This window comes from Phlebotomus papatasi, chromosome 3 (assembly GCF_024763615.1).
Source record: "Phlebotomus papatasi isolate M1 chromosome 3, Ppap_2.1, whole genome shotgun sequence".
Taxonomy (NCBI): Eukaryota; Metazoa; Arthropoda; class Insecta; order Diptera; family Psychodidae; genus Phlebotomus; species Phlebotomus papatasi.
This window is the reverse complement of record NC_077224.1, coordinates 83,996,771-84,022,713: the sequence shown is the minus strand read 5'-3', so window position 1 is coordinate 84,022,713 and position 25,943 is coordinate 83,996,771. Positions and strand designations below refer to the sequence as shown.

At 33.9% G+C, this 25,943-nt stretch overlaps 1 protein-coding gene across 1 annotated transcript in view; it reads right to left on the bottom strand.

Moving 5' to 3' along the window:
- The window catches only part of LOC129806096 (retinal homeobox protein Rx), a 93,940-nt gene that overhangs the window by 18,990 nt on the left and 49,007 nt on the right, over window positions 1-25,943 (bottom strand). Inside the window, exons 5-6 of the mRNA XM_055854446.1 lie at window positions 16,297-16,595; window positions 11,983-12,138 (exon numbers count right to left, since the gene is read on the bottom strand). Of these exons, the coding sequence (XP_055710421.1) occupies window positions 11,983-12,138; window positions 16,297-16,595 (455 nt within the window). The remainder of the gene's footprint in view (window positions 1-11,982; window positions 12,139-16,296; window positions 16,596-25,943) is intronic.

Sequence of the window (25,943 nt, the reverse complement as noted above, 5' to 3'; positions counted from 1 at the left end):
ACGTCAATGACAAGTGCACTTGTCGACATTAAATCGTCTAAAGAGGACAATGGATAAATACTCCCATTTGTGTATTTGTCCATTGTCCTTTGGGGGTGGTTATTTTCGAGGTTATGTTCAATGTATTTCCTTATTTGAATTAATGTACTCTACGAATCTATTGATTATAAACATTTAAGATTTTTCAGCATTTTTCAAGGTATACAAACTACACATTAATTATCAAAATCGATTAATTTCAATCAAAATTTGGTGAATTTTTAGCGTATTTATAGGTTATGTTCCAAATATTATATCTTTAATAACAATTTCAATAATTATTTAGAAATTGATATGTGGAGAAGTATAGAAATTAATAATATTATAAAATATTTATACCCGAGGGAAAACTAAAAAAAAGCCAAAGATTATTAAGGTTATGTTCAATGAACTTCTTTTTCAAAAGAGCAGCAAGCTCTATGATACTACGATTGTGTGATATTTCTTCGCTTTGTTTCACGGACGTTGTCGGAAGTGTTAAATGACGCGGATTAAAGTTAAACAACTTGGAGTTATTTGTTTGAAAAATGTTTTTGTGTTTTATGTACAAAAATGTTATCCGGAAGGCAATATTTGGGTCAATTAGCGATTTTTGTACTCCCATGTAGTACCTATTGATGGTCCGGATAGGAAATATCCAGGAATTAATGTGATAAGAGGTATACAAAATGTGAGGTTTTGGGTGAAAAAATAAGGTTATGTTCAAAATATAACCAGTATTATTTCTAACGATTTTATCAAAATTGTAGAGAGGTAAACTATAGAATTTACAGTACTTATCAAGAGTTTACACTTAATGTGAAACTAAACAAAAGAAGAAATTAATTTTAAGGTTATATTCAAAGTATTTTGGAAATTCTAACATTACTATCTGTATTCATCAAAAAAATTTAAATGTCAAATGTTAAGACTATTTCAAGAAAAACACCTTTAAAAATATATTAAATTAAAAGCTATTTTCTCCAAGAGTAACGTTTCATCTGCAAAAATAACTTACATAACCTCATATTTGTGACGCTTGAAATTCTAGCACAGCAAGCTTAAATTAAAAACAACTTGATATTTATGAAAGTAGGCTATAAAAATAGCGTAATTCCTTTGCTAAATATAAAAAGTACATTAAAATGTAAGGTTATGTTTTTTTTAACCTCAAAATCTCATTACAAAAGAGAAAGATAGAAGACAGACTTTTATTCTTATGCCACAGAAATAGCTCAATGTATCATTTTAAACCATTTTGAACATCATAATGGAAAATGAAATAATTAGTTCTCATGGTTCTCGCTTATGTTAAATTGTTTAAGAAACATTATAAATTCTAACCATAATTAATTTTAGTAATCTTTACCATAGAAATTTGTACAGCCTAGATTTTTTCTTTCGGGAAATGCGTGGTTTATCGACCGTTGATTTCAAAACACTGATTTTAAGTTAGGTTATGTTTTTTTTTAGTACGCGACATGCAATGTTGTCATCATTTTAATATTTTTGGCAAACTTTATTGAGTAGTTGTGATAATTGTGATCCACAATGAAGAGAGCGAGGACAAGTACCACAATCGCAAAGAAAAGTGAAAGCCATCGAGCAATTTCAATACTAAAAGTCGTTCATAATTTTAAAAAAATGACATGGACTATAGTGCGACACAAATGTCAAATTTGGAACCAAATATGGACTATAGCGAGGCTCTACTGTAATTTGCAATACAACCCGTCAAATAATTTCGTCAGATATATTTAAGTTTTCTGCAGAAAATATCTACACCTCTGCCGAAAATCTGCCGAGAAATCTGTAGATATTCCTACGAATTTTATTTGGGCTTGGGACAAAATTCGTCAGAAATTTTCCAGATTTTCTGACGAATCCTGGTGCATCTCTCTGACGAATTTCTGTAGATATTTTGCCGATTTTCTGTAGATTTTTCTACATTCCAGACTTTCCAGACAGATGTGTCAGAAAAGATGGAATATTTTTCACAGAAGTTTGCAAAAATCAATAGATTTATTCTTAGTGATATCACAGTGTTTATATAAAATAAAGAATTCTGCGACACCGTGTTATAAGTAGAGAATAGTGAAGTGAAAACTTAAAGCAGAGTGTCGACCTAAATTTCCTGTTTTTGTATCATTCTATGGGCGATTTTTAAGAAATTAATATTTTTGCTCGCATTTTTTTTACTTATCTAAAATGTGTACTCGGTAATGCTTGTTAAGCAGAGCATAACATTTTCTTTGTAACTTCTACAGTTCCTTCATAAATCAACAATATTTTTGTGAAGTAATGGAGGCTATGCAGATTTTCTAGGGAAAAATTCTGCCGAGAATCTGCAGATTTTCTACGCAGAAATTCTGCAGAAAATCTACAGATTTTCTACGCAGAAATTCTGCAGAAAATCTACAGATTTTCTACGCAGAAATTCTGCAGAAAATCTGCAGATTTTCTTTGAATGTACTAGAATATACCGTTACAATTCAAAAAACCTCCGAGTAAAAGCGGCAGGTAGAGCAATGATTTGACGAGACATTTTAGCGATGTTTATGAGGTTATGACTGTCATAACCTCAAACTTCAAAATAACCTCTTGACCAAGTAACCATTTTTTCGCTCAAGAAGTAAAGTTCTTTTTTTATTGAATAGCTTTTCCAAACCGAAACACAAATTTTGACAATTGTTTCGAATTTCTAGAAATTACTTCCTCGAGGAAATGAGTTTCATGTGATTTTTAGAAAATTCCATCACTTTTTTGGAACTTTGAAAGTTACATAACACGCTGTATAATGCACTTTTCTTTGAAATACTTCACAGTTTGCAAAAGTACAAATTCTCGCTGTAACACAAATATTTTCATTCATAGCTGCAAAATCCCAAATAACATTTATTGTAAACAGATTTTATGTGAAAATGTAGTCAAAGGTGGGGTTAGGTGGATTTACGGAGGGGTTGGGCTGAAGTTTGGGGCAGACGGCAGGTGGAAAAGTTGGGTGGTAAAATTGAGTGGATGTATGGTTTGTTGACTGTTTCTGTGGATGCTTTTCCCTGGGTTATTTTGGCTGTTCAAACGACAAAATTCAATTTGACACACAAGGCCAGAGAGACAGAGCGAGATAGAAAGCCATTCACGTAGATGTGGAAATATTTGGGAAAAGCGAGAAATTCTCATCTTGTTTTGATTGCGTTTAATTTGTTTGTGCTGAAAATTTTGCCGTATCTATGTTATGGAAGTTGAAATTGAGAGGTGGAATTTAATTAAACACACCCTGGGTAGCTTAATAGATTTTCTAATTGAAATATCAACAGTACAAAAAGGATTCATGGCAAATTTTCCTTTTTTTTCTTGCTCTTGGTTTGCAAAATTTTCCTTTTCTTTCGCGCGTCAATTTTCTTCCCCTCTTTCTCTGGCACTCTTGGCAGCATTTTCCACCATTTTCTTCCACTTTTGCACGTAGAAAGGAGACTCTGTGCACCTTTGCACATCTCCTGGCTTTCCAGGACAACAATATAATATCCTTAGGGTGGTGGCTTTGAGAATCATTGAGCGCGCGCATCCACTTGACCAATCAGAAAGGGAGGAATTTAATTACCGAGCTATAATTTTATGATGCCTCGAGAGTTTTTGGTGAATAAATTCTGATTTTTCTCATGGGGATTTTCATGAGAGAGAGAGAGAGTTACAATTCTAGAAAAAAATCCTTTAAAGGACTTGGGAAAGGTGCATTATAAAAGATTGAAACAGGAAAAAAGTATCCTTATAAAAAAAAGACACTGCGAGGATGAGTTGGAATATTCTCCGAATTATCGCAGAAAAATCCAAGTTATTTCCGCGGAAACGTCTACAGCGAGTTTCGGCTTAAGTAAAAACGGATTGAAAGAATTTAATATGAATTTCCTACTATTGGGAGCTCACTTAGAAAATAATTTTTGAAATGCCCCTAAATGTATGCAAATATTTTTCACGCCGTAATTGAACCGTTGAGCTGTAAATGTTTTGCATACATCATGGCGTTTCCGTAACTTATTCCAAAGATCTCTCCTTTGGGTATGCAATTTTTCTGTGACATTTGAGTGAATTTGCCTTCCGGTCCAGAGAATTTCTTTGAAGACGGAACTCTCTGTATAAGGGAAGGATTATGGTCAGCAACCTTTTTATCCTTTCAATCGGTAGTGCGCTGAATATGAGGGAAATTCTTAGATGACGTGATATTCAAAATCTGTCACCTAGTAATGCCAGAATCACCAAAATACTTTGAACATAACCTCAAAATTCTAAATCTTCTTTTGATCAATTTTCTCTCGGTAGAAAGCTGTTGATAAATGCTGCATTTTTTGAAGTTATTGACGGCATCATTTTTATAGAATTGTAAGAAATATTGGTGGAAATATTTTGAACATAACCTCTAAAAACACTTCAGATAAATCCACAAAAAAATTACAAGGAACTCCTTTGAAGAAAATTGAATAAAACAGACTAATAAAAATATTGAAGAAAATCTGATAAATTGTGTAAATTTTTTATATTAAATTTCCATGGAAATTCTTTAGGTTTTTAACGGTTTTGACATTGAAATTTTCAGTCAAAATTTCAATGATATATCTTTTCTTTCCAGGTCTCAATTTAAGTGGATATAAGTAGGACATTTCCATCAATCCATTAAAAAATACACAGAGAAGTGTTTAGGAAACTAACTTGCAAGTTTCAGTGGAACCTTCCAAGGAAATTCCATATGAGATTCCGTGGAAACGTCTGTGTTACTTTCGATTGTAACTTACTTTTACAAAAAAAAAATTTCATGGGATCTTTCACAGTATTAAATTAAATTAAAGTTTTTCAAATTATTTCGCATCTTTTGAGTAGGAACTTTCCATGAGAATTTCTTTTGAGATCCCAGGGAAACATCCAAGGAACTTTTCATGAAATGCCATAGAAATTCCTTAGAAGCTTTTCATATTGTATAGCGCCTTTCAAGCTAGAAGTTTCCATGGAAATTTCTTTGATATCCCAAAGAAACATCCAAGTGACTTTCCATGGAATGTCACAGCACATCCTTTGAAGATTTCCAAATTATTTGGCACTTTTCGTAGGAATTTCTTGTAAGATTCCATTGAGACATCCAAGTGACTATGGATTCTCACAGGAATTTCTGCGGAGCTTTTCATTTTGTTTGGTATCTTTTGAGCAAGAACTTTCTATGGATTTTTTAGTGAGTTCTCAAGGAAGTATCTAAGGAACTTTCTGTGGAATGTCACGGGAATTCTTGAGAAGTTATCTAAATTTTTTAACGTCGTTTTGGTAAGAATTTTTGCATGGGAACTCGTTGTGATCCTAAGGAAACGTCCAAGTAATTTCCATGGAATGTAACAGGAATTTTTTAGGCGCTTTCTAAATTGTTTAGCGTCTTTTATGCCAGAACTTTCTATGGAAATTTCTTGTGAGATTCCAGAGAAACATCTAAGGAACTTTTCATGGAATATCACGAGAATTCCTTAGGAACTTTCCATATTTTTTAGCATCTTTTGAGCAAGAATTTCCCATTGAAGTTTCTTGTGAGATTCCAAGGAAACATCCAAGGAACTTTCCATGGAATATCACAAGAATTCTTCAAAAGATTTCTAAGAACTTCTCTTTTTAAGAATTTTCCATGGAAATTTCTTGTGAGATTCCAAGGAAACATCCAAGGAACTTTCCATGGAATATCACAGGAATTCCTTAAGTGTTTTCTAAATTGTTTAGCAACTTTTAACTAGAACTTATTCGGGAAATTCCTTACAAAAATCTCTCTAGGGACTTCAAGTTTAAAAGAAGAAAAATTATTCATTGATTCTTATAGAATTCTTATTGGACTTCACGATGTCGCTATTAAGATCTCATAGAGAAGTCCCGGTTTTTCTCACAAGAATTCTCTTGAAAGAACTATTTAGTAGATTTAGCATCACAAATCCAAAGAAATTCTCCGCAAAAATCCCAGAAAAACCCAATTGAGGATTTGTTTAGTAGCGCATTAAAAGATTCAAACAATAATAGGAGAAACATATCTCTTGCTGTTTTGTCACACTCCTAATGACTTCCAGAAGCCACAGGAGGTAGCCCTCCCCTAAAGAGTGTGATTTACAAAATTTATTTATTGCATCTCTCACCCAATTTCACCAGCACTTTTAATAGTAAACACGGAGATAATAGTACCAAACCACCACCCAAAAGTATCACACTAGCTGATTGTTTGGGACTTCCTGCTTTTGTAGCATTGTGATCTTCCCCTTCAGGACTTTTTTATGGTGCGTGTATTTTTTTCTTCCTTTTTTTTCTCGATGTGCCCACAAGGCAAACACTCAAAATAATCGTGAAATGACGTATGCGATTGCTGTGAATTGGGGGATGAAATAAAACATTTAAATAACAATGCAAGAGGGTGCACCCAAGTCATTAAAATTGATGAAGATGATAGGGCGACATGAGAGGACTTTTCACATAGCACTGAGGGAAAATATAACACATAACAATATGAGTGTAAAATGTTTTTAAAAAGTATAATAATGCCAAAAAAGAAAATAATAATATCAAAGTTTGCATATAATGATGAATTTTGCTATTGTAGTACAAATATTGGTTTTATATGAATTATTTCTGGCCATTATAAAAGTTAGTTGATGTTTAATGCTTCTTCTCATTGAGGTATACCGACCTCTAGTGGGAGTAATAGAACTAGTGCTTTAGAAATAGTGAGAATCTTTCTAGTTATTTTCTGCTTATTTCAATTTAATTGTCATGAAAATTTACAGTCACTGATATCTTAATGTACAACATAACCTTAAATTCAACATAAGCAATAGATTATTTTAAGTTCTCAGAAGATTTTAGATATTTCTAATCTGCTTATTTTCATACAAAATTTATCGTTCTACATATATACGAATTCCGAGTTTCGGTCAAAACCCTATACGCTAAAATCCCGGAAGCCGAAATCCCAAATGAATCAAAATTCAGAAAAAGTCGAAATCTCGAATGGGTCAAAATTCTATAAAGTCAAAATCCCGAAATTCCAAGATCCTGAATTGGCTAGAATTCCGAAAAGATAAGATCCCGAACAGGTCAAAATCCTAAATGGGTCAAAATATCGAATTTTAAAATACCCATTCCCAAACGTCAAGATTCCGAAAGGGCCAAAATGTCGAATTCTTAAAACTGTCTTAGCTACTCCCAAGATTGACCCGCATTTGCTGGAGGCAAAGGGAAATCTTCTGTGTTATTTGGGAAATTAATCTACATATTACCCTCTGTATAATTTCGCCCCTTGAGGATTTTGACCATTCGATATTTTGGACTTTTAGCCCTTTCGGGATTTTGGCCCATTCGAAATTTCGGCTTTTTGGAATTTTGACTTTCGGGTTTTAGGCTCTTTCGGGATTTTGGCTTTCGCATTTTTAGCCCTTTCGAGATTTTGGAATATTCGGAATTTTTTGCTTTTCAGGATTTTGATTTTCGGAATTGTGGTTTTTCAGTATTATTACTTTCACAGTTTTGGCCTTTTTGGGATTTTGGGCCAGAATTTGGGATTTTCAAGATCTTGACTTTCGGGATTTTAGCTTTTGGAAATGTGGTTTTTCAGGATTTTGACTTTCAAATTTTTTGCCCTTTCAGGATTTTGGGCCATTCGGAATCTTGGATTTTTGGGACTTTGACTTTCGGGGTTGTGGACCTTTCGGGATTTTGATTTTTCAGGATTTTGACTTTCATATTTTTGGCCCATTCAGGATTTTGGTACATTCTGAATATTGGCTTTTCAGAATTTTCACTTTTGGGATTTTAACTTTCGGAATTTCGGTTTTTCAGGATTTTTGGACTTTCACATTTTTGGCCCTTTCAGTATTTTGGGCCATTCGGAATTTTGAATTTTCAGGACTTTGACTTTCGGGATTTTAGTTTTCAGGATTTTGGTGTTTCAGGATTTTGACTTTCACAGTTTTGGCCCTTTCGGGATTTTGAGACATTCGGGATTTTGACTTTCGGGATTTTAGTTTTCGGGGTTTTGATTTTTCAGGATTTTGACTTTCACATTTTCCCCTTTCAGGATTTTCGCTCATTCTGTATTTCGAATTTTGGAAATTTGGTTTCCAGGTTTTTGGTTTCCGGGTTTTGGCTATCGGAATTTTGGCTTTCGAAAATTTAACTTTCGGGATTTTACCTTTTCGGGATTTCTACCCAATCGGGATTTGGGCAGGCATCGGCCAAACCATTCATTACCTTCGATTCCCAATGGAACGTGCTTTAAAAGCAATTAAAATAAATGTTTTATGACAATAAAAGTCTTTTTACTGATTTAGTTCAGGCAGAATCTGGAAATTACTATGACAATTTGTCATATGACATTGTCATATTCTTACAGAATTCCATTGCTGGGCTTCTTTCAAAGCATATTCCAACTGTTTTCGAAATAATTTGGAAAAACATGGGTTTGAAGGGGAAAATGAGGGACCATTTGGCATTTAGCCCGGGAGAAAACTATCGTAGTCAGTAGGGGAATTCTGTAACAGTATGACAATGTCATATGACAAATTAAAAATTTTTTATAGGGTAAATTCGGAAGGATCAATAAAAAATTTGTCTTCTATTTATTACTAAAAGCTTCATAGGTCTGTTTGAAATGCATATTCGATGTCCACGAATTTATCATGAAAATTTGTCATATGACATTGTCATATTGTTATAGAATCCCCTCCCAAATTGTACTACATTTTGCTTTGTCGCCTTTTAACATCCTCCTGAAATTGTGTCCTAAATGATTTCCCTGAATTTGATTCTCTCGACTCGTGCAGCTTCCGTTTCCGGTTGAAATGTCTTCCACACAATAAATCACAATTGATGCAAGAGGGATGCAAAATAGAGTTATCAAGGGATATGGATTGTGTTGAGAGATAGAGGCACAAAGGGATTGTCTGTGAGATTGCAAATAATTTAGATGTTAATCACAGACAATATTGACTCTTCTAAACCCCTTACAATAAATTTATCCGAGAAAGCAATAGGGATTGAAGAAAATTCTTTGGGACTTTTCTTCCTTCCGGTCTTTCTCTTCTATCACTGATTTTATTTATGTTTCTCCTTTCTGTCCCGATGATTAAAAATTCTGTCATTTCTTTTCGTGGTTAATAGCATTTGAGGGGGTGCTTTTTTCACCCCTCGCGACTTTTTTTTCGGGCTAGAGGTAATGGATTACGAGACAAAACAATAGAGGGAGTGTGAGAGAAAACATTAAATCTCACATTAACCAGAAATCAATAACGATTACTTTCTCCTATCATATTAATGTCTATATTCAGTTGTCTATCTCTCTGGTGAAAAAAAATCCCCGGGAGGGTTGGGAAACTCCACGAATTTTTGTATGAAATATCACTGAGAAAGGGACTTAGAGAACCTTCCCACAAAATTCAGAAGTGGGGAAACGGCATTTTTCAGCGAGGAAAAGCTTGGTGGAAAAAAAAAATGAGAAAATCATTTTAAAAGCTTTTTTCGTCCCAATCCTCTACTCAACTTATTTACTGAGGCCACAATTGAGGATTCCCTTTCCTGTGTGGGGTTTTTCTTCGACAAAAAACCCACAAAAGAGCTCTCTCATTGAATTTTCCATCTCACACACCCTTCTGCCGGGAAAATTTCCCTAATGGACTTTATTGGTGGCTTTCTGATAGTGTAGATATTTTTCCTGAGATTTTTTTATGCTTCAATTGATCCTCAAGAGTTCACAAGGAGACATTTTATAATCTTCGAAAGTTGCACTTTTCCTTCTTCGAAAATTTTCACTCTCTTGCAACTTGTTCGGGAAGTTCTTCCGACGCCGAGGAAAAAAAAATAAAGAAAAGACTAGTTGAAAGATTGCCTTCATGGTTGTCTGACTTTGATAAAATCAAACGCGATTTGCATTTAATTCAATCGATATTGCCTCTTTTTCCATTCGAAAAAGACAAATTGCACTTCAGCACTGTAATATTCTCTAAATCTGTCTACACATTAGAAAAATTATTGAAATAATATCATTTCAAAGTGACATTGAAAAGTAACTTCAATATTGAAGCGAATATTGAAAACAATATTTCAATAATTGCCTACACACTGCACAAATTGACTTCAATATTAAAACTTCAATATTAAAAACACCAGTCTAGTCAGGAATTCACATATCTTCTGGGATTTCTTCCGTATTTTGTCAAGAACACCCAAAAATAACCAAGTTGGTCAGAGGATTCCTGGAGCTTCCTCCAGGAAATCCCAGTCTTCTGGGATTTTCTTGTATATTATGCCAAAAACACTTCGGATTAAAAACAAAAGCCAAATTGAATTAATTACTTGAATTCTCACAGACTTTCAGGATCATGCTTCGTATCATACCGTGTGGCTACAACCACAAGCCTTCGTTCCCTCTGTAGGATTCCAATTCGTATCATAAAATTATCCTTATATGAAGTGGGATTTCCTGGAGGAAGCTCCAGGAATCCTCTGACCACAGAATGTATCTGAAGTGTTTTGGGCATAATGAACAAGAAAATTCCAGAAGATCTGGGATTTCCTGGAGGAAGCTCCAGGAATCCTCTGACCACAGAATGTATCTGAAGTGTTTTGGGCATAATGAACAAGAAAATCCCAGAAGATCTGGGATTTTCTGGAGGAAGCTCCAGGAATCCTCTGACCACAGAATGTATCTGAAGTGTTTTGGGCATAATGAACAAGAAAATCCCACAAGATCTGGGATTTCCTGGAGGAAACTCCAGGAATCCCCTGACCACAGAATGTATCTGAAGTGTTTTGGGCATAATGAACAAGAAAATCCCACAAGATCTGGGATTTCCTGGAGGAAACTCCAGGAATCCCCTGACCACAGAATGTATCTGAAGTGCTTTGGGCATAATGAACAGGAAAATCCCAGAAGATCTGGGATTTCCTGGAGGAAGCTCCAGGAATCCTCTGACCACAAAATGTATCTGAAGTGTTTTGGGCATAATATTCAAGAAAATCCCAGAAGTTCTGAGATTTTCTGGAGGAAGCAGGTGATTAGTGCTGAACAAGTTGGGTTCTTGAGGAGATTGAACAATATATGTAACCAAATTCGAAGAATCTGGGATTTTCTGGAGGAAGCAGGAGAGATGTGTCTTGACTTGTATTTTGATCTTGGATGTGTTTTCATTCATGAACAAGGAAAATCCAGCAGTTCTGTGATGTTCTGAAGGACGAAGATTCCTGACCATTAAAAAATATTGAAAGAAATATCAAATCAATTTGATATTTAGAATTTCTTTGAAATTTTATTTCAATGTGACTTTGAAATTTTTTATTGAAATGATTTGGCCTAGTTTGTAGCCATTCAAAATAATGAAATAAAATATTGAATAAAATGTTCCATATTGAAACAAATATTTCAATATTTGCCTACACACTGGACAATTTTCTTCAATATTGAAACATTTATGTCAATAAATCTTTGCAATGTGGAGGCAATCCTTGTCAATATTTGACATTGAAAAGAAATATTTCAATAAATTATGTCTAATGTATAGCCAGCTTAACACAAGAAACCACCCACAAGATTAAGGGGAAAATATCCTCTGGGGAACATTATCATTTGGAATGGTAATGCAATCCAGAAAACATGTAATACTATCAAAACACTATAAAAGACAAGCTGAATAATGGCATTTTCTTAAGAAATACAAATGGGGTGTGAGTTAAAACGGACGCAAATGGATACAATTTAGGAAACATTATCCATTTCCCTCCTCTCAAACACTGGAACCTCTTATGGACAATTACTGGGCATTTTACTGATGTTCAATGATGTTTTTGCACACACAAAATTTTCGGATTATTCCTATTGATGGCACGTGGCGTCAATCCCTAAATTTTTGGCCTGAGATTTATCGGTGCGACAAGGGAAAAGTGGAAAAGCACATGCAAACTTACGTGTCACTGAAGCTGGTGAAGATGCTATTGCCGAAGGATGGTGTTGTCAGGGATACAGAACGGGTGGTTGTTAGGGAAATTGGTCCACCCACCTCAATTGGGGAATCTGATGCTTGGGATGTTGTAGGACTAGCGGCTGAATGTTGCGACATTCGGCTGGAAAATAGACAGAAAAATACTTTACCAAACTACTTTTATCAACTGTTAACTCTACAAAGCCCAAAAAATACGACTTTGGATAAATTTTCACGAATTTTAATGCAATTTAGGCTAGTTTTCCGTCTTAAAGCTGTGGAATTCAAAATTGAGAACAGTTCCTAGCGCCACTCGTGAGAGAAAATAGCGCCCTCTTACGGTGAAAAATATGGCTAGTACAGTGAAGTTATTTAAATATGAACGACGCAACGACGGTCAATTAAATTCAAAATATAAAATTTGAGGTTATGTATGTGAATTGGAATTTTGTGAAATTAATCCATTGATGTCGCTTTTAGGGCAGAATCCCATTGACAATAAAATGCTCGTCGTAGCCTCATCGTACTTCGTTATTTTACGCATTTTCATTGCAATTCTTACGCAAATTTTTCGTTACCGTATTACCTTATCTCATACTCGGTTGCATTAGGTGAAAGCAATGTAAGAAAATTGAAGAAATAAAACGAAAATTCAATAAACGGCGAGCAAAAAAAACTGTTTTTTTGCTCACCGTTTATCGCATTTTCGTTTTATTTCTTCAATTTTCTTATATTATTTTCATCTAGTGCCACCGAGTATGAGATAAGGTAATACGGTAATCGAGAATTTGCGTAAGAATTGCAATGAAAATGCGTAAATTAACGAAATACGGTGAGCATTTTACTGTCAATGTGATTCTGCCCTTAACCTTAAATATTGAGTTAAGTCCAATGTAGGCTTTGATTCCAAAATGGCTTGAAAAACAAAGAATACCACCAAGGAAGGGTAGGGTGCCAAGCCCTCAAACAATCGCCAAAAATTAATTAAAAAAAGAAAAATTAAAATTTTCAATGATTTTACATTCTAATATCCGGCTAGTAAAATTTACTATCCTGCCAGTAAAATTTACTATGCGGCTAGTAAAATCTACCATCTGGGTAGTAAAGTCTACTATCCGGCTATTAAAATCTACTATCCATATGATAGTAAATTCTAAAGGCGAGCACGTAGATTCTACAATTTTTGACAGTCCGATCTAATATCGCGTTTGCTGGGTGACTCTTTTACTATCCGCCCATTAAAATTTTGTATGGAGGATGGTAAATTTTACCATACACATTTTTCTCAGTGCACTCAATAAGTCAAAAAATTGGAAAATAGATGGCGCCTTTTTTGACAACACAGCGAGCACCAAATGCCAATCAATTTCAATTCAACTAAAAACATAAGTATTATTTCATCTGAGTTCTCCTAACCTCAAACCGACGCTATCGAGGCAGTGCCATTTCCATAGTCAGCACTTTTTGTTCCACAACTACTGACCGGTCAGCATATTTTTGCTGATCGATTCAGCATATAATATATATGTATTCAGCATATAATATATATATAATATATATATATATATGGAAAAGCGCGCTGCCTTCGGACGATTCAAGCTTCGCATAATTCAATTTTTTCTCTATGTTTCTTATGGAATTCACCCACAGCTCCTTTCTGAAAATTTAAGGCATTGGACTATCTATTAAAATATTGTATTATAATGGGTCAAATTAATTTATAACACATTGAAAAAGTGACTTGTGCGAAGCATAAAACGTCCGAAGGTAGCGCACTTTCCCCTATTTTGTTTGAAGTTTTTCAGATTGAATTTTGGTACTTTTCTGTTTGAAACTACAATAAATTCGAGTATTTATTTCTAAAATAAGCAAAATAGTGACGAAATATTAACTAAAATCCGATATTTGGAAGTTTTTCTCTTATAAAATATACGTACAGGTTTGTAAGGTTAGGTTAAATTTAACCTGTGAACAATTTGCTGGAAGAATTTAAGTTTCATGTCTTCAAAATAAGAAATGTCTTCGTTCGAAACTTTTTTTCTGTGCAAGTTTTACAAGTTCAATTTTGACCCTACGCTATAGTGAGATCATTCCACATGATTTTCAGCGATTTTTTTTTACAATCTATTGGAAAGATTGTGGAATTATTCCCATTTTTCCAAAGAAGCACGTGGACATTTCCTAAGTCAGATATCGCACGAAATTCCTTGGAATTGACGTATTTTAATTCGTCGGATACTTTTTTTTTTTAGAACGTTTTGCATAAAATTTGTTAGAATGAAGAGAATTTAACGCAAAATTTCCAATAGAAATTTCACTCTTCTTTCTGTGGGGTTACTTTTGTAACATTCATCAAGGCAATGTGTTACGCGCAAGAATTATACCGTTAGGTTGAAAACTCTGTGAAGCATAAACACGGAATTTTTTGGTTAAATTCCTTGAAGTCTAGATACACCGTAAAAATGTTGAAAATTAAATTTAGAATATTGTATGGTAACTGTGAATCAATTTCCTACATTTCCAAGAAATGTCCTGAATTTTTCTTATTTGAACACCGTGACAAAATATAATTGATATCTTTCTACAGTTTGTTTTTTTAATTCAAAAATGGAAATCCAGTTGTAGAGAGAAAAAATCCTTCAATTTCGTAACTTCGATGCTGTAACCTCAAAAGCACTTTCACATCATTCACCATTTCCCGATTCATAATCGATTTGACATGATTCGTAAATCACTCTAAAAGTATACTCCAAAATTGCTTCAAAGTAGGGTTAAATGAACACCTATTGAAACTTTAAGATCTCGTGTCAGGATTTATTGACACCCTACTTTGTACCATTTGGAATACGAAATTCGAAGACTTATCCTTATCGAAAAACGCATATTAATAAAAGAAAACGTTATATTAACTTAGATTTTATTGGATGCATTAAATAAATTTCAACATTTTGACAAGTGTCAATAGGGATTCCCTGTCGAAGAGATGTTCCTTCGACTCTAGCTTAATTGATTTCCGTGCAAAAATAATTTACCGATTCATATGGGATTTATAACCGATTGAAACCGCTTTTGACTTGTCAAAAATACCAAGACATTTCTAACGAGTCTAAACGTAAACCCATTAGGTTAAGGATTCCTACGTTTAGTAATAACCTTCCCGATTTGGGAGCTCTCCCCGTTGAGGTTTTTCCTGTTCCGATTCGACCTAAAAACTCGTTGGAAGTTCGAAAGTTTAAACCGAAGAGTTACACAAAAGTGATTAAATCAGAGGTGTGCAAAAACCGTTGAAACCGAATTAACGTCATAATAAGTTTGTTATAGTAGCGTTTTGACCATTGACGTACACTCGACTCTTCGTTATCCGACTGACTGGGGGACAAAATGACATTTATTTTTTTTTTAATGATCAACGGTTTTTCTATTTTGTGCTGTGTGAATTTATTTTCTGTCTGACAAAGAACAAGACAATTTTCTTCATGGTATGCTTATGTTTCATTTTTTTATCACAATTATGTATTAAAAACTTTGATAAAATGAAAATAGCACATTAATTCACTCTGGACAAACTGCATGCTTCGTAAAAAATCGTTTTGAATACATCAACAGCCAGCGTTTGGCAGCTGTCACCCGGATAATGAAGTGCCGGATAACGAAGAGCCGTGTGTACATGTTTCATTTGACATTTATTCGGTTTCAACGGTTCTTGCACGCCTCTGGATTAAATTCATGAAAAGAACATTTATTTTAATGAATGTGCAATTCAAACGTTGTGTCATTCTGAAATTACGCAGAACTACACAAAAATTTACTTCTGCCAAATCCTTACGGAAAACGTATTTCAGATTAGTACAGTGCTAGAACACACTTTTCTTAGAAGATAAAACTGGGTTTGGAGTCTAATTTGTTTTTAAAAGCTGTGTAAAACATTTGAAGGTTAAACAGTTATTAGAAATAAATAAATGACAACGCTCATTAGTTCGTACAACGCACCATTTCTCCTTTATCCGAGACACTTTTTCCTGATTTCGTCTAAAAATTACAAATTGCTTTATGATCATCATGATCATTTTAAACCGGTTATCCTTATTGGGGTCACGGATCTAGGAAACCTAGGTTAGTAGCCCAAGCTTGTTAATCCTTCGCTAGTTCAGGATGCTATTCGGGTTCGATCTTAAGACGCTCCAAGGAAAGATTCTGAATTTGATTCAGCCACCTGGTCCTAGGTCTGCCTCGAGGTCGAGGTATCTTTACAATGGCTTTTCTTTTGTTCAGAAAAATGTCAATTGGTCAAAATCCTTACCTCAATCCAGGAGACGGTGATCCTGCACTTCCTCCTGATCCCGATTGCGAAACAGATTGAGTTAAATGAGACGAAGATAGGGGTCTCTCGGATTCGGAGTCCACTCGAGGACTCAGAGGTGGAACACTGGAGCTCCTTCGGTCGTCATCTGGATCCCCAGTGATGTCTGGCGAGGAGTCCCGACTGTTCTCAATTTTATCCGGCAAAATGGGTGCTTCACCGCTATTTTCGCGCTTTCTCTGTTCCTCTTTCAACCGTTCCGCCTTTCGCCACTTTGCTCGGCGATTTTGAAACCAAACCTTAGAAGAAGCCGAAGAAAGAAGAAAAATGGATAATTTTATTGAATTGTTTGCTAATTTTTCATCTCAGCTAATGTTGTTTTGCAAATTCTCTGACGGATCGGAATTCAAAGAGGCAGGAAAGAGCGAGGAGGATTATGAGAGTGAATTTTCAAATTTTGGGGGCATGGGGTGGAAAATTTTATTATAGAATTGCGGAGAATGAAGTGAAATGGGAGAGATATAAAGAGATAATTTTCCATTAAGCCAGAGGCTATTTTATTCACTTGAGTGGATAATTTGCATAGAAATATGCTGCGATTTTGTCACATACAATTTTACTGCTCTCAAGATGAAGATGTTTCTGCACCAAAGTAAGATTTTGAGGATTAGAATTAACATGTTCAACAATGATTTTCTAAAATCAGGAGAGAATTAGTTCATTTCAATTTATCCCACAAACAAATATTAAGCTCATTATTCACAAAATCCATTTCCCTAGAGGCATTTTCTAATGCACGAAATAACACATTAGTTGGTATGATGGAGAGAACAAGAGAGATTTTTCACCCCCTACGCATCTTTGTGGCAATTTGTATGGGTGGCATTAAGCCAAATAAATGAAAATTAGTTATTATGTAATCATCTCCTGGAGTAATTCTTTTAGCAGAAGCAAAATTTTGAAGAGGGAATGTTTAATGTTCTGCCTAAAATGCCACAATCGAAAACCACCAAGAGAGTGGCTCTACAGTCGATTTGCTGAGGCCCATCTGTTCACAAAGTTATTCAGCAACACCACCCCTTTTCTTTCTCTTGGTTTTCCAGCCACCCTCACCCAAAAACATTGTATCAATTTGTTGACGATGAACCTCAACGAATTTGTTAAATCACTCTTTGATGCCAGAAGTCTCTGGGTGCATTTTTTGTGCCAATGCGAAAGTAATAGAGCACATTTTTGGGAGAAGAGAAAAAGGTTTTGTAAGGGGTAGAAGAGCTGAAAATCTTATAGATTAGAGATTAAAGTTAACAGAATTTGAATAAAACAGCTTATGCACTTAATGTTTAAAATGGGGATCTCAGTGGCGTAATAGGCAAGAGCGTTGGTTCTTGCTCGGGTACCACCTGGTGCAAAGATCTGAATGTCTGATATAGACAATTTTCACTAGTAATAATATCGTAATAATGCACCGCTTTCGACCAACAACTCCGGGAGCAAAGAAGAAGCATTCACACCACGGGAAGGCGCTCCTGGGTGGTTTACAATGGACTATCGGACTTTTCCAATACGGGATATAACATTGTAAAAAATGATAGCCTTGTAATACTATATCTTAATACGATTACTAATATTAATCTTTAGAATGAAGTACAAAAAGTATAGTAAATTACGGACAGGAAAAAAAAGAATATTTAAAAAAAAAACATTGATCATTTAGGTGTACTTAACCGATTCATTACCGATTGAGACCGATGCAATCGGGTTGGAAGTTTCAAGACCTTTCCAAAAAATCCAAATTTATCTAAATCGTTGGAAAAATAGATCATGTAAAGTAGTAAAAACTTTTTTCTTCAAAGATTCGAGATGGCGATTTTTTTAGGTTATAGGTATGTCTAGACGAAAAGTTCACCTGGACCCCCTCCACAACATATCCAAAAATGAAAGGAAACGTAGGAGCCGTTTTCGAAATAGAATACTCAATTATATAACTGCTCTCTCTTTAATTTCGAGCAATAAAAGATGCAAGACATACTTAGAAAATATTAAATTTAAAAACGAAATATAATAGAAAGAGCAAAATGCTACAGATTAGCGGAATGCTCGCATTCCTGGTGTCAATACATGAGCGTATATAGGATTTTAATAAGAGAGGAAACTTTCCGAATTTGAAATTATATCAGTTGATATCTGAAGAGAATATTTTTGAAGGATCATTCCCAAAGAAATACTTTTTTATTTGAACGAATGAAACTAGAGTTTTCTCGAAAAATCACGCAAACATCTAACTTTAATGTAATCTTTATGAATTGAAGTTTTTTTAACGAAAAAATTACTATGACCTTAGTAAGTTAAAAACCGTTCTTTTGAAGAAATTCTCTTCTTCGATCCACTTCGGCACCGATTTTGATGAATTTTATCAAAGGTAAAAAACCTTTCTCATTGATCTGAGTCGCTTTTTTTGTGAAAAGATGTGTTTTTAGTTTGAAAATAATATCCCAAATGAGTTCTTAAATAAAAAGGCTTTAAAGGTGTCTACACATCGAAGCTGATTTCATCACAAGTTATTTCAAAAAAAATTGAAAGAAAAATTCCTATTTTTGAAAGAATTTTTGAAGAAACCTCCACATAGGGTTTATTTTCTTTTAAAAATATTTGACAAATTGTTATCATTCTCAGGTCCCTTGCATCTGTCATTGTTTCATGAAAATTAGTTTTTTTTTGCTGAAAAAAAAACTGAGAAAAGCATTTATGGATGTTTCTTGTGGTAATAGGGTAAAGTGATATAAGTTAGACATAGTGTTACACGTTGGACAAGGATTTTTTCTTGAGAAATACAGTACAAAATTTGTTTTTAAGCACAAGGAAACAAAATATAAAATTAAGGCATTAAAAATATACAAATAAAAATTAAGTACTAAGTTTATCAAGAAAAAAAAAGCCCTGTCCAAATTGTACCATTGTCCAACTTGTAAAATTGCTACAGTTGCTGCAAATTTCGGGGAGGTTTCATGTATGTCTAAATGTTTTAAGTTTTAAACGTCATATTTTAAATAGAAATTTATATTTTTTTATTAATTTCTTTTAGAGAGTTTTCTTTGGAATCTCGCAGTGTAGTTTATCTTTTTTGTTTTCTTTAAAATAATTCATAATATATCTACATTTAAAAAAATAATAAAAATATTAACGTTGCATTGTGTGCAAAATCGGACACAAAGTTTCTCGAAGTTTCTTGCCTTTTTGGAGGTCATAGGAGGCTTTTTCTTTAGCTTTTCGTTCATATAAACTTAGTTTTTTGTTTCTTTGGGATTTGTAAAACTTCTAAAAATGGAAAAAATGGAATTTAGAGTAACGTAACAAGTGTCCGATATTGCAAGCCGTCCTAAATTCGGCATAGTTCCCCTATGTTTGAAGTTACTTAACGTGGCATTAAATTAGGCATGACTATTTACTATAATAATTATAACAAATAATTATTATATTTTATTATTATAATTTCTACATCTTTTTGAACTTAAAAAAATGATTTAGTCATCTCAATATCTCTTTGTGATTTTTTGTCCTTAATGTATTTCAGTAGGACATTTTTATCAAAAATCTATGAAGTATTCTCTAGGAAATTGACAAGTAATTATTCAAAACATGTCCATGAAATTCTAAATAAATGTTTTTAATATTCTCTATAAATCACAATTAACTAAATTGATCTGATTTTGAAGCAAATTCCGAGGAAAATGCAGTTGAATTCCAAGGAATTTTCCATATAAACTCGAATTTCAATCCATTTAGGGCACTTCGCTTAAAGCCAATAAATAATCTCAATCCTTATCTATAAAATTATACAAAGTTGTCTGATTCAACTCTGATATTCTGGGGTGTTTGGGAAAATTATGACGAGTTTGATAAATTCCTCGGGTTGAATGTTGTATATTTATTTTCCAAATACAAATTGGAAATTGAGGAAGGAGGAGGGCTGAAAACAATGAAAGACAATCTGTGCGGTTTTATGTTGACACAGAATCAGGTTAAACACTTGAGTGAATTTGGAGCAAATATTTAAATTGTCGTTATTACCTTCAAACAATATATTTGATCATATGCGATCTCATGAGAAATTATTTCATAACAGATTAAATTGATTTTCCATTGAAACTTCTCCTTTTCGGGCGGATTAAAAATTGGATATATATGTTGGGGATATATTTGTGGTTGTTGCGGGACAAAGAAAATTCAATAAAAGAAGGGAAAAATCGTTTTGGGAAAAGTCAACTTCAATTTGGAGTATTGTTGCCACGTTCTTTTGCGCACCAACCACATAAAGCAGAGTTGCCGCCCATGAATTTTCTCCACCATCACACCCAAGAAAACATGCGGGGATCTCGTCTTGATTGCTTTATGCTCTGAAAGCTTGAGGGTGGATGGAACAAACAATTTTCCATGTCGCTCTCCCTCCTTCTGGCTTTTTCCTGCTTTTCTGACGCAGGGAACATTCGAGAGGGATTCACCAGTACACTATGTAAGTGAAGGTGTCAGATTACAAAGTGGGTGGCCACTTAAATTCCACCACGATTCGCCTTTGCTTTCCCTTCTACCTTCTCAAACACCAAAAAATCTCATGGCGGCAGGGATTCTAAAGTAAACACAGAGGGTTCACAGATGGAGTTTGATTCTCCAGAAGTGTCTCTGCTAAAAGATAACTAGTTTCCTATTTGCATAGAATTTCGTTGATTTTCGAAAAATTAAAAGTCAATTTCGAATTTTTTAATTAAATTTTCGAACAAGAATTACTAAGTCATTATGATGGGAACGGAAACAACCAAGATCCACAGAAAATTTTCCTTAAGCACGGATGCAATCATGGGTTGAAGCTACGACACTTTTAAGAATTCGGAATTTTGGGTTTCGGGATCTTGATCGGGACCCGAAGGGAATTACATTGGGGTAGAAATATTCCTGTCGTTCAGTAATAACCTTCTCGAATTGAGAGTTCGGAGAGTGCCGTTCGGTTAAGGTGTTTTCTCTTCCGATTCGAAAGTCTGACAGTGATCTTACCTAAAAACCCGTTGGAAGTTCGAACGTTTAAACCGACAACCCAAGAAGCAAAATAGCTGCCTCACAGAACCAAGTATTAAAAAAGTCTTTTAGTGCACTTTTTAAAGTGAGAATTTTCTGTTGAAATTCCTATAGACTCTCTTAAGATCCTTAAGAGTGCGCCACTTTACTAATAGTAATCTCAGTGATGGAACCAAGAGCGTTATAAGCAAATAAAAAGATTTTTGGTTCTATAGTGTCTTACTTAAGGATTTTTACAAGACTATATTAAGAAAAATTTGTTTCTTGGGAAGTTACAATAAAAGGGACGAGCAAGTTCATCGAAAGAACGTTGATTTTAATGAAACTGCAATGAAAACATTCTGTGATTGAAGTGTCAAGAATACCGAAATTCGAAATGGAAGAACAATCAGCGCTAAAACGGCGAGTACGTGAACTCAAACATTAGGTTTTCAGTAGATTTTCGAATAGGTCTGACTTGGCTTTGTAGTCGCTTTATTTCTTTGAAAGGTTATTACTGAACAGAGACTATTATGAGATCGTTGCTTTGCTTTTTTCCGAAATTCGAACGGGAAAGACATCAACCGCCATGTAGACAAAGTGAGAAGTAAAAATGTCTTTTGATTTTTAGCATTCGAACCCGATTTATGAATGTAAAGCATTCTGACGCCATAACTAAATGAAATGGAATGCATTTATTATTCTTTTTCGAAATAAGAATTATCTTTGTCGACTGGGGCACCACTTACGGTAATCTGAAAAACGTTGTTTTTGAAAGTTGTTATTTTTGGAAGGGTATGATTTTAAGGGCATTTGAAGGGCAAGTATTCTACGTACTAAAAGGCTCTCAATTAGTGTCCAAGCTTTCACCACTGTTTCATGGCTAGTTGCTGACACTGATATGAATTTCTTGTAACTGTTAGGTTGTTCCTTAGAGGCTACCGCATTTAATAATTTGGCTTTTCAGTCTCAGATATTGGGAATATGTCATCTGTATTTGCAAAATAATTTCTTTTTAAGGATTAATCGGGAAAAAAGTAGGAAACCATCCGACTATAGTGCTCCTGTACACAGAAAAAAATATTTCATAAATGTTTGTCAATTACAACTGGAGGCTTACGAAAGGCTGGTTAATCGTAGAACACATTTAAACGTTCGTAAAAGTTTATACAGCAGCCATGTCTAAAGTTTGAAGTATGATATTTTCAATACAAATTGAAGTTCCTTTGCAACTTCTTTTTCAGAGAGGTTGTTTGGAACCTTGAAAAGCTGTTTATCGTCTTTGTTTTCTCTAAAAATACTTTCAACACTTTAAAAAATGATTAAAAAATACATATGGAATTGACTGTAATTTTAAACCCTTTGCTTGTAATTTCGGACAGTTGATATTTCGCAATAGGACTCCCACTCTCGTCCATTTCAATAACCAAATTTATCAAGTCCTCCTTCTGGTTAGAAGAAGGAGCCACAGGATGTCTTAAGGAGTCCGGAAACTTTCCAGAAAATTCATTAAAAATAGTTGAGTTTGAGGTTCTAAGTACGCGCGGTTTCACGTATTCCTTTGCCCTTCCGGAACTTTTTTAAGGCTTCTCTATCAGAATTTCATTCGTAACAGCGATGCTTAATTTTTTCTTAGGTATTTACACATCCTTTGGGAAACAAAGCCACTGTCCAAAATAAGTAATACTACTTCTCTCATAAACCTCTGACAAAATTGTCTACTTTTCACACTAAAAACTCAATTGACAAGGCATATTTTGCGTCAGATCCAAGGGGTAGATAGCTGTACTGCATATGGTTCACTCGAATGCCGATCTGTCGATTTCTTGCAAAAATTGTGCCGATCTTTAGCTCCAAAACGGCAGTATTATGCCGATCTGCGCTCAGAGTTCACTCTGAGAGTCACTGTGAGTACGAATTAAGACAATATTCAATGAACATTTAATAATAAAACTTAAATATATCGAAGAAAAATTATTAGTGAACTCCTTACACTGAATTTTCAACAAAGCAATTTTAATTCAAGTTATATTTATTTAAAATTGAACAAATTTAGTGCCAATATATTCTAAAAAGAATAAATACTTAGCTAAAATACACTATTCATTAAATATTCCAAAAAAAATCCATGATTTTAATCCATTTATTTGTAGTGTCCAACTTTACCCTCAAAGTGTCCGAAATTACAAACACTTCTCCAAACCGCAGATTATTTAAAAATATTCAAAATCGAAACGAATTTTACTATTTGTATTACAAATTTAGTGGTAAAACACGAAAATTCAAATAAAGTCAATTAAAAAACTACAAATTGACACACCGCTCAACAGGCTTAGACAATAAGTTTGTTATCCAGTTCTGTAGCAGTTTTCCTTCCATTATGATAATGAATGAGAAAAGGACAAAAGTAAGAAAAACTACGCGATGGTGTGAGTAATACAGACGAAAAACCAAGATTTCTAAGTTTTTCTTTGCGAGGCGGGTATTGGTAAGCCGGCGGTAGCCACCGATTTGCAAGTTTAAAAAAATCACAGTTTGCAAATTTTTTTATATTTACGAACTGGATACCTAGTTCAATTCCCGAGTCTTTGACATTTAATATATCTTAATTATTTTATTATTACTAAACGAATAAAAATTTCGAAATCGTTTTCGAATGCATAGTTATCGAAAAAGCTAGCGATATTAGTCTCAGTTGTCAAAAATATCGAATATTCGAGTATTGATAGCAGCGCATTTACGGGAGATACGTAAACTTCTCTCTATATATTCCAAATGATCTTGGAATGGAGTTTCGAAATGTTTTTGTATTTCGAATTTAAACTTGTTAGAATAAGGATTTATTCACCATTTTCATGATTAATCGCAAGAGCCGTGAACCTTCAACAAATCGTCCCCAAGTAAAACCAAGTCCAATATTTTTTCTTGAGGGCAAAATTTTCTGAATATTCAGTGGAGATCACACACATTAATAATTTATTCGAGAAATGTAGTTAAATATTGAAGGACTAATTTGATAAAATTCTCTTCTACAAGTGTTTTCTTTCCGGGGTGGAATTTTCATTATTTAATTTGCAATATTCACCATGTAAAATTTACACATGCGATATTGCTTAAGGAGTTAAATAATTCAGTTAGAGATATCATGAAAACCCCTTCAATATCATTTTCCTGGGCTACACATCTCTTTTTCTCTCTTTCACCAGACTTTTCCGTATGCAGTGAAGCACGTGACCTAAAACTGACAAATTCAATTTCAACTTTTCAACTTCACCAAAAATTATTCCACCCTTAAAAAAAATTTTGGTATAAGTATCAAATATCAAAAATAATATAATATTATTGCATTAAACTTCTCTTCTTTGGCTGTTTCTCAATTTGATATGTCCATTCGGTAAGGAAAAGGATTCCAACTAATCCCAAAAGCTATTAGTTTGGTGATATGAGTGCGGAAAATGCTCGTGGAAAAAAAAATTGGGGTGAATGTGTATTATTTTCTCTTTTTCACGATAGAGCTAAAAATTTCCACCCCTTTTTCGCTCATTCTCTCTCTCTCTTAAAATAAATTCAATAAGCGCCAGTGGAAAATTATACTGTGGCAGAGAAGAAAATGAAGAAAATTCCCGGGTAATTCAGACAATCCACTCCTCAAATATTACACCACAATTTTATCTCTCACCACAAATTCAATTTATAAAACCATCAAGTCACTTTTTTTCTCTCCTTCAAACCCTCATCCCTTAGAATTTTCTTTGCACTCGGTGCGCGTTCTTTTTGGCCAATTTATTACGATCATGGAATGTGTCGGGAAATGATGGAAAATACTGGACATATTTCATATCAAATATGACAAGACTGTGCGCGACAAATTGAATTTTTCTCCATATAACATCACAAAATATCCAGGATGGAAAATGAGGAGGATTGGTCCTTGTTAATAGAAGAATTTGTGTGACAAAATGACACTGATAAAGTCTTACAGCAAATTGCTTTTAAATTAATTTTTTTGAAAACCTACATCTACCATGTTGATTTCCCTATTTTCTCTTTAAAAATAAACTTTCCAGCTCGCAATCTGCTCTAAATTTGTTAATTTTTTAAAAAATTAAAAGGTTGAAGTGAAAAAAACTCATGTTTTCAATGAGATTTGAACCCGTGACATCTGAAGTACTGCTTAGGGTGGCGGCATTACTTGTGGCCACTTCGTAGATATCTTCATTTTTTTCCCCTAAATTAATTCCGAATAACCGCAAAATTAGGAATATTTGATGTGCTATCATTAAATGAAACTTTTAAACTGATTTATTTTTATATTTCGGTAGAATTTTTATTATTTTTTTAGCATTATTTCACTGATGCGGCAGACGGTCAATATACGTCAAATCGTTAAGAAATTTACTAACGATCTCATAATTTTTAATGACTAAATTTTATATATTCAATCAAAAATATTTAGTATATTTTTCATAACTTGTTTTCTTAGTAACTATATTTTCATTTACCACTTGATTTTGATGACTTTTTAAATAAAAAATGTAAAATAAAGACAAGGCCATAAGTTATGACTTATTTGATGAGATTATTACCTTGTGGCCACAGAA